Raw genomic sequence first — 9,846 nt, forward strand, 5'->3', positions numbered from 1 at the left:
CTATAATGCAGCAGTTTTCATAGACCAGTGTTTTTGAAAGTATTCTTTTAATCTATTTCTGCTCTTCCTGCAGAGAACTAAGCGATAATCCATATATTCCTGAAATTCCAGCTAACGCTTTTCTTGGCATTACCAATGATCTGCTGTCAGTGTAAGCCTTGTCATATTCCTCATACTAACAGAGAAAAATTAATTTTGAACTGTCATTTGTCCATTTTCTCCATGATTGATTTTTTTTTTTTGTTTTTTTTTGAGAAAGTGCATAACTATTATTACTTATAGTTATATTGGAAGGATTTTAGTGATTGGCCTTAAATAAATTCTTTTAGCACAGACTATTTGTAATACTGTTCTAGTTCCTGGTGTAGTCATTTGCAGTATATGAGTGACTCAAGCATCTCTATCTCCTGGAGAGGCTATTTTTACATCCACTCTATATCGTCAAATTCAAAAGTAGACACTGTTATTGGCAAGATTTTTGCACAAAGACATGACTGTTATTTTTTTGCTTTTTATTCAACAGGAGGCTGTACAGCAACGGCTTTACGAAAGTCCAACATCATGCTTTCAATGGCACAAAGCTGGACTCAGTGTTAAGTTCTTTATAAAAACCTTGTGTAACAAATTCAAACAATTGTACAAGTGTATCTAAAACCATATACTGTATAAACAAGTTTGATACAACACATTTATGGAGCATTGATCATTAAGAGAATAGTTTACCCAAGCATGAAAAAAAAAAAAAAAAAAAATATATATATATATATATATATATATATATATATATATATATATATATATATATATATATATATATACTGTACATATATACACAACTTAATTACATTACTAAACCACTCCAAAAACAACAAAAGCACCACCAAAATAAGTTCTTAAACTTATAATTTTATGTTATAATCTTCCTAAAAAACAAACCAAAAAGGACTTAAAATATTTTCTGTAGCTCACACAAAGCTACCGTATTGCTTTAGACAAGGGTTTCCAACCCTGTTTCTGAAAGGCTTGCAGATTGCAGCTCTAACTCCAATCAAACACAACTAAACCAGCTAATCAAGGTGTTTAGGGTTACTTGATAATTACAGACAGGTGTGTTGGCTCAGGGTTGGAACTGAAGTCTGCAGGACGTATCTAGAAGCAAAGTTGTAGATTCCTGCTTTAGGCGTATAATATATGTGACAGTTGTATGGAGTATTGTACGGAACTTATATGTTTTTATGTCCTCTCTGACAGATGTGCTCACTATGAACTGTTACTGCATCTGAGTGAAAAGTCTTTTTTTTTTTTCTTCTTTTTATTCCACATAAAAAACAACAGCATATGATTAAATAATGATATAATTTCTATATTTGGTTGAACTATTAATTCACTTAATTCAACCATGCTAGTGTCTTCTCAATCAGTTCCCACGGAAAAGTGTATTCTTGTGATTTCTTGTGTCATTAAGCTCTGCTGAGAATACAGGATATTAATGTCAATCTCCCTCATATCTCAAACTCCCTTAGGTTGTAATCTCTTGCTAATGTCTCTGGTTTTGCATGTTTACATTGGACTGCTAAACCAGGACAAAAACACCTGATGAATGGTTAAAATCCATTTCTGGATTGCTAAATTGCTTGTTAATGTGGGCCCCCCTAGCAAGCCTTGTTGGGCTGTTACAGTGCACTGGAGAATTCATCCAGCATGGTTATGAAATTCATGTTATTTTAGAAATCACATTGCACAGAGTAATTTTCTTCAGCATTCAGAATTTTTGTCTTGTTTTGCAGAAAAATATCAAAAAAAAAAAAAATTAAATGTGTTGTAGTGTATTTAAAGGAGCAGCTGTTAAAAAAGTTCTTATTTAGAATTAAATTATTGGAGATAGCATTTTTAAAGAAAATGTGATGCTAAGGTTTTGTGGCATTTTGCTAAATGGTTTCTTCCTGGCCCCAAAGAGTCTTTGTGATATTCTGGTTCCATCCTATGTGTGCTTTAATGTAAATCTGTGTGATTTTTGCCATCAGCCAGGTGAAAGACCTAAATCTGATGACTTATATAAATGCTGCTTGTTAAGAATAGGTGCACAATTATTTGTTATAACACAAATATTTTGGGACAAGTTACATACTTAATACTTTAGGGTTTATGGGTTTGTTTTTGGCTTAACAAGCACCACAAACAGTCTTTAAATTTCATCTTTAACATTTAATGGCAAAATTAAATGTTAAAGATGACAAGTGCTTTCAAGTGCTTTCACCAAACTGACCCCTTTTTTTACTCATTTTCTTTACAGGTACCTGCATAGAAACAAGCAGCTGACAAGGCTGGATGAGAGAATGTTTGCTGGGACTAGCAGTGGGCCAATGCTCCTGTGAGTGCCTTTTGTTTCTCCTGAAAGCACTTGAGATTCAGTGTCTGTAGTTCTCTCTAAGCTAAGGTTTACTGTCCTTGTCCATAAATGATCTTGCTGTGTTTTGGTTATAGAATATATAAATATATATATATATATATATATATATATATATATATATACAGTCATGTGAAAAATTTAGGACACCCTATTGAATTCCATGGTTTTCTATATCAGGACATCATTAAAAATCACATGACATATCACACCATGTCATTATGTATTTAACAAAAATAAAGCAAAGATGGAAAATCCATGTGTGACAAAGTAAGGATACCCTATGATTCACTTGTCTGTGCATCCGCTTTTGGGAGCAATAACTTGAAGTAATCATTTTCTGTATGACTTAATCAGTCTCTCACATCGTTCTGGAGGAATTTTGGCCCACTCTTCTTTGTAACATTGCTTCAGTTTATTGAGGTTTGTGGGCATTTGATTATGCACAGCTCTCACCACAGCATTTCTTTCAGAATGAGGTCTGGACTTTGACTGGGGAATCAAAACACCTTGATTCTTTATTTTTTCAGCCGTTCTGTTGTAGATTTGCTGGTGTGCTTGGGATCATTGTCCTGTTGCATGATCCAATCTTGGCCAAGCTTTAGCTGTCAGATGGGTCGCCTCACATTTGACTCTAGGATACTTTGGTATACAGAGGAGTTCATGGTCGACTCAATGACCACAAAGTGACCAAAGTCCTGTGGCTACAAAAAAAGCCCAAAATCATCAGCACTCCACCAGCATGTGTGACTTTTGCTATGAGGTGTTTGTGCTGATATGGTTTTTAGGTTTTCACCAAACACGGCACTGTGCATTATGGCCAAACATCTCCACTTTGGTCTCGTCTGTTCAAAGAACATTGTTCTAGAAGTCTTATGGTTTGTTCAGATGCAACTTTGCAAGCCTAAACCGTGCTGCCAAGTTGTTGTTTTTTTAGATAGAAGAGACTTTCTTCTGGCAAGCCTGCCAAACATGCCATGACTTATATTTTTATATTTTTTAATATTTTTCTAATTGTACTGCCATGAACTTTATCATTTAACATGTCAACTGAGTTCTGTAGAGTCTGCAGTGAAGTTCTTGAGTTTTCTGCCATTTTTCTGAGTGATACACAGTCTGATCCTGGGGTGAATTTGCTGGGACGTTCACTCCTGGGAGGATTGGTGTCTGTTTTAAATGTCTTCCACTTGCGAATAAACTTCCTCACTGCAGAGTGATGGACTTCATATTGTTTGGAAATGGCCATATTACTCTTCCGAGATTGATGCCAGCAACAATTGCTTCTCTAAGATCATTACTGATGTTTTACCTCCCTGGCATCATGTTAACACACACCTGAAGGCTCCAGACCAGCAAACTGTCAAAACTTCTGCATATATAGAGGTGTCCACACTTGCTGATCAGTTAATCAAAGGCATTTGATTAGCAGTGCCTGACTGCTACTTACCCTCTTAATTTCTATGTTAGCAGTAAGGGTTTCCTAACATTGTCACGTGTCTTTTCCATTTTGGCTTTATTTTTGTTAAATAAATAATGACATGGTGTGATATGTCATGTGTTGTTGTTCATCTGAGGTTTTATTTTCCAAATTTTAAGAACTGCCAAGTACCTGATAATTTTTTATTATGTTCAGAATGGAAAACCATGGAATTCAATATGGTGTCCTAACTTTTTCACATGACTGTATATATATGTCTGTGTGTGTGTGTGTGTGTGTGTGTGTGTGCGTGTGTGTGTGTATAAATTATAAATTAACTGTAAATTATAAGATTAAGACTGTGTTATTATGATTGTAATATATAGCATATAAATATGAATTGTACAAGTTCGTAAAAAAAATATTTAGAGATTAGAACGTCATAAGACAAAAATGTACAATATTTTGCATAATGGATATTGTTTTGATAATTTTAATGGAAAATATTTTCTCTTTAAAAAAATTTATATATATATATATATATATATATATATATATATATATATATATATATATATATATATATATATATATATATATAATTATTAGATTATATATTTATCTCCCCAACAGAATTCATAAATCTAGCCTTCTCTTCATCAGTGTTACTAATAATTTTCCTGTAAGTGCAAAAATATATTCTCATCTGAATGCAGGATGTTGACCATAGTAATCTTATCTGTCTGCTAATGTGGGCCTGCTGAAATCATAATTCTTTAATAAGTTAATAATGTGGCTCCTCAGCTACCCTCTCAGGAGTCAGCTTAGTGTGAAATCATTGCTATGAGGTCACTGGCTAACTATCTCAAAATGAAAAAATCAGACAAGCAGGCTGCAATTGTTATTTTATTTTATTCGTCTTAATTTTAAACTCATGTTGCACAATAGACTCCTTGGAACATCTGTTTAAAACAAAAACAACAACAAGCTCATATAATAATGGACAGTTTTGACTGAGGGTTATAATCCTATAGGGAGGATTGATGATTTTCAGAGAAAAAAAAAACAGGCAGTGGTAAATTTATTCTTTAGGTAATACAGAAACCCACACAGCACAGCTTACTCTAAGCCTGCACACACACACATACACACCCTAAGCCTGCAAGCGCTAATGCACATTGTCTTTTGACAATGTATCCATTTTTTTGTCCCATCTTACATTCACTTGACCAACTGTTTATAATATTGTGCCAAAACACACTGACAGCAGCACTAGTATTAGCAGAATGCTGTACATAAGATCACCATGAGTGCTGTTTAAATTAGAAAGTATCTGATTTGTTTTTCGGGAAATGGGACTTTAATTCAGATATTTTTGTCTTCAGAATCTTCTCTATATAATTATTTGTCAAGCTCTCAGACAGGAAAGTCATTAGAACAAATGGCCAACACTTTAGAAAAAGCACTGGTAAAAAGCAACATCAACCAAAGTACCAAAAGCATTTCAATGTTTGGGAATTTAGTTAAATATCTTAGCCATTCTTTGAAAGTCTGCTGTCTTGTTTTCTCATCAGTGATGTATCAGAATCGGCTGTCACTTCCCTACCAACCAGAGGCTTGGAGTCACTTCGGGAACTCTGTGCTCGGAATGTTTGGACTCTCAAAAAACTACCACCGATCATGACTTTCAGACACATGATTACGGCAGACCTGACCTACCCCAGCCACTGCTGTGCATTCAAAAACTTGAAGAAAAAAAGAGGGTTTGTGGCCTTGATTATTCATTGCAATACTACTCTAAACTTTGTTGGTTGCCTTATTCTATTAAAAATTCTGAATATTATGGTATAGTTTTAGTGAGCATGCAAAAAAGATTTAAGGCCTTATAAAAATGTAATTTCTACCATGCAAGCATAAGGATTTTTGCTTTCTAAATGGCAGGTATTTAGAGGACATCATATGTAACCTTACTGCCAGGTATAACCAACTTCAGAAGAGATCTGTGGGAACTTTTACAATCCCTGGCCTGCATAGCAGCATGGAACCTGGCATTGATTCGGCTGATAACCTCTTTAGAGACACCTATGACCACCAGGACTTTAACAGCAGACTGCACTACCACACCTACTTTGGCGGGCACTCAGATGATGATGTGGGCTTTGGCGAAACCCTGAAGAACCCCCAGGAAGACACCAGCCATGAGTTTGACGGCCGCTATGACTACATTGTTTGTGAGGAGGGAGAGGAGGTTGCCTGTTTTCCTGCTCCTGATGAGTTCAACCCATGTGAAGACATTATGAGTTTCAGCTTTCTAAGGGTATCTGTGTGGTTTGTCAGTTTGCTTGCTGTGTTGGGCAACCTGCTTGTACTGTTGGTGCTGCTCACCAGCCACTTCAAACTGTCAGTTTCAAGGTTTTTAATGTGCCACCTGGCCTTTGCTGACCTGTGTATGGGCATCTACCTTCTGCTGATTGCTTCCGTGGACCTCCACACACGTTCTGAATACTATAATCATGCTATTGATTGGCAGACAGGTCTTGGATGCAACCTAGCTGGATTCTTCTCTGTCTTTGCTAGTGAACTTTCGGTCTACACACTGACCACTATTACTCTTGAACGCTGGTATGCTATCACATACGCCATGAGACTGGACCGTAAATTGCATCTGTACCATGCTTCAGTCATCATGCTGGTAGGCTGGATCTTTTGCCTCTTATTGGCTCTTATGCCTCTCATTGGGGTCAGCAGCTACCAGAAGGTCAGCATTTGTCTGCCCATGGACACCCAGACACTTGTGGACCAGATCTACATCATATCTGTGCTTGTTTTTAACATCCTGGCTTTTGTAGTCATTTGTGCCTGTTACATCAAGATCTATTGTGCTGTTCACAACCCCAGTCATCAGTCTGCCAACAAAGACACCAACATTGCCAAGCGCATGGCTGTGCTCATTTTTACAGACTTCCTCTGCATGGCACCAATTTCGATGTATGCTATGACCGCTGCATTGGACCACCCACTCATCACTGTTTCAAACTCCAAGATCCTCTTGGTGCTCTTTTACCCTCTGAATTCCTGTGCTAACCCTTTCCTATATGCTATCTTCACCAAGGCCTTCCAAGGAGATGTCTTTATACTGCTCAGCAAAGTGGGTCTCTGTCAACATCAGGCTCAGCTGTTCCGGGGTCAGACAATATCTTCGAAGGCAAGCAGCAGAGGAATCACTAGACGTGAGAGGGAGCAAACAGGAGCAAAGGAGACCCCTATTTCGCTTCTAGATTATCCAGGCAACCCGCCAGTCACCCAACAGCAGGAGGAGAGTGATGGGCAGGACACTTGAAACCTATATGTTATTTCAGGTCACAATAACTGGAATGTAGAAGTCCAACCGAGTTGGAGTCCATTAAGTTGCAATGCAGCACAAAAAAGACAGAAAATTAATTAATTACCAGAATGATCTGCATTAAATGGGTCATATGATGTTTCTAAAAAGAACATTATTTTGTGTATTTGGTGTAATGCAATGTGTTTATGCAGTTTAAGTTTAAAAAAACACATTATTTTCCACGTACTGTACATTATTGTTTCTCCTCTATGCCCTGCCTTTCTGAAATGCATAGATTTTTACAAGGTGTGCTCTCAGGTGTGCTCTGATTGGCCAGCTATCCAATGCATTGTGATTGGCTGAATACCTCAAGCATGTGACAGAAATGTTAAGCCCCTTACCATACTATGATGGTGTGTGTTCCGGCGCAATGAGACAAAACCTATAAAAACCCATTACAAACGAGGCATTTGTTGCATCCAGTGGGCACATAATTACTGATTATAATGACTTGTACTGTCTCTTTACACGTTGCGTTGCGTAAAGCCATGTCTGCATTTGTGATCGGAGAAACGACAAACAACAAGCGCTACTCTACACTGCTCAAAACTCGTGTTTGAATCATCAGTGGCAAATTCTTTAAATATGTATATGTACTTACAGGCTGTGAGTCAGAAGCGCCAGACTGTCCTTGCAAAGTTGAAATTGCCCCACTTTATAGAAACAAACACTGGCAATGTAGTCTACTTTCACAGGAAATAGTCCTTGTCCTCCGTAAAATGCACTGCACACATCTGAATATTTAGGTTGAACTGTTCTGGAAAAGTGTTGTAGATACAACTTAACAACTGATTTCTAGTTGTGTCCTCTTTTGGAAGGCCAATCAAAGTAGTTTCGCTTTCATAACGAAACACACAGCATCTCCACAACATGGCGGCGATGGCAACAGCGAGAATAAATGTGGGGTGTGTTAGAATAAGCCGTTTTAGGTAGGCGTGGTTGACTCTTAACTTTTGTAAAGAATATCTCTTTGGATTTGAGATTTTAGTCTTTGCAACTTTACAGATCTTCTTTATGCACCAAGAGTTTGTAACACTCCGAAAAGAAAGGAACAAATGAAATCGCATCATATGACCCCTTTAAAACAAACCGATGAGTTTTAGGTTGTATATTTAAAGTATTATGTTGCACTGGTAATAGTCAATGATTTACTATACAATACAATACAGACACTGGGTACTTAAAACACTAAAATTTATTTAAGAATCACTTTAGAATTGTTTTAAAAAGAAATTTGCTCATCTTGTGTTTATTGAGGCCATTGTGAATAGTTTATTAAGCTGTATAACACCACACAGTGGTGCATAGTTATTCCATCACCGATATTAACTGAGTACATTGTGCATAAGCCCAGCATTTAGAATTATATTTCATGATGAAGTTTGTAATTCTCAGTGGCCCAACCACGATAACTATTTTAGAAATTATGGTTGTAATTTAGTAACATCCTGAACTACTACATTTTCTACATAGCGCCTTCTACTGCAGTTCTTCTACTGGCCATTGTTGCTGAGCATCATGTTTTTGTAAAATATACGAGCTTGTGTGTAGATCATTCAAGTGTTGTGTTTAGATATTATTATTAGCTTGTCACTAACAGTTTCTTAGCATTAATGTAGCTGTTGTAATCACAAAACTTAATTTTTAGTTTATTTAAATTCATGCTATTTTATCTTCATGTATAACTAAATAAAAATGTGCCACATTTATGTATTAAATGGTGATGATTTGTTTATTGTTAAAATAATTCCTCCTATTCCAAATATATATTGAGTTATGGATTATTTTACATTACTCGTTCAACTTATTCACCTCAGAGAAGAAAGTGTACACATTTTTTAAAATATTGAAGATTGTGACTATTCACTACCATTCAACTGACAAATGCAATCCCAAGTGCAAATTTAAAATATGAGGGAGAAAAAAGGGTTACAAACGTAAAAGAGTAAATAGTTGTTGTGTTGGGGTCCCATACCTGAAATTTGCTTAGGGCCCCCAAATCTTAGTTAGTTATTAAATTCAGTTACATCCTAAATGATGCACTATACACTGTACTCAAACACTTACAGTGAATGAATTGTATAAGGTTATTTTATCATTCATCAATGAAGTCTGGTTGCTCCTCCCCCTCTGCTATGTAATTGATTGTGCCACAGATGAGTGCATTCCACACTTAAAATCAATTTTAAATCATTTTAAACGTTTTTTCAATTCCTTGTTTTATTGTTGTGATTATTTTGTATGATTATTTACTTTATTTTATGTAAACATTTGAATAACCATTGTGTATGAAATGTGCTATATAAATAAACTTGCCTTGCCTTGCCTTACACGATAATCAGGGGATTAAATCAAGTTATGATTGTCTTGCGTTAAGTGTGCACAAAGTAAGTGCAAGCACAAGTAAATAAATCCACATAACAGCCACCGGTGTCTTTAATAAGAAGGGTTTTTGATGTAGTCCCTTTAAGCATTGAATCAAAATCTCTCTCACTCTTTCTCTCATCAACATAATATGGTTATATTTTCATTTCTGTACATCAAGGGCTAGAAAATAAAAACACAAAAACATCATTGGTTAGCTGGTCCTTTTTTGACCTCATTGCATGTTAAATAAAAATTTTAATAAAAACATTG

General features: G+C 36.1%; 1 protein-coding gene across 1 annotated transcript in view; it reads left to right on the forward strand.

Annotated features, from left to right (window-relative positions):
* LOC109069715 (thyrotropin receptor-like) overlaps nt 1-7,337 on the forward strand; it is a 31,659-nt gene extending 24,322 nt beyond the window's left edge. The window contains exons 6-10 of the mRNA XM_042746857.1: nt 74-151; nt 524-592; nt 2,294-2,371; nt 5,399-5,587; nt 5,766-7,337. Of these exons, the coding sequence (XP_042602791.1) occupies nt 74-151; nt 524-592; nt 2,294-2,371; nt 5,399-5,587; nt 5,766-7,164 (1,813 nt within the window). The 3' untranslated portion in view covers nt 7,165-7,337. The remainder of the gene's footprint in view (nt 1-73; nt 152-523; nt 593-2,293; nt 2,372-5,398; nt 5,588-5,765) is intronic.
* The last annotated feature ends 2,509 nt before the right edge of the window (nt 7,338-9,846 follow it).

Source organism: Cyprinus carpio, chromosome B20 (genome assembly GCF_018340385.1).
Source record: "Cyprinus carpio isolate SPL01 chromosome B20, ASM1834038v1, whole genome shotgun sequence".
NCBI classification, from domain to species: Eukaryota; Metazoa; Chordata; class Actinopteri; order Cypriniformes; family Cyprinidae; genus Cyprinus; species Cyprinus carpio.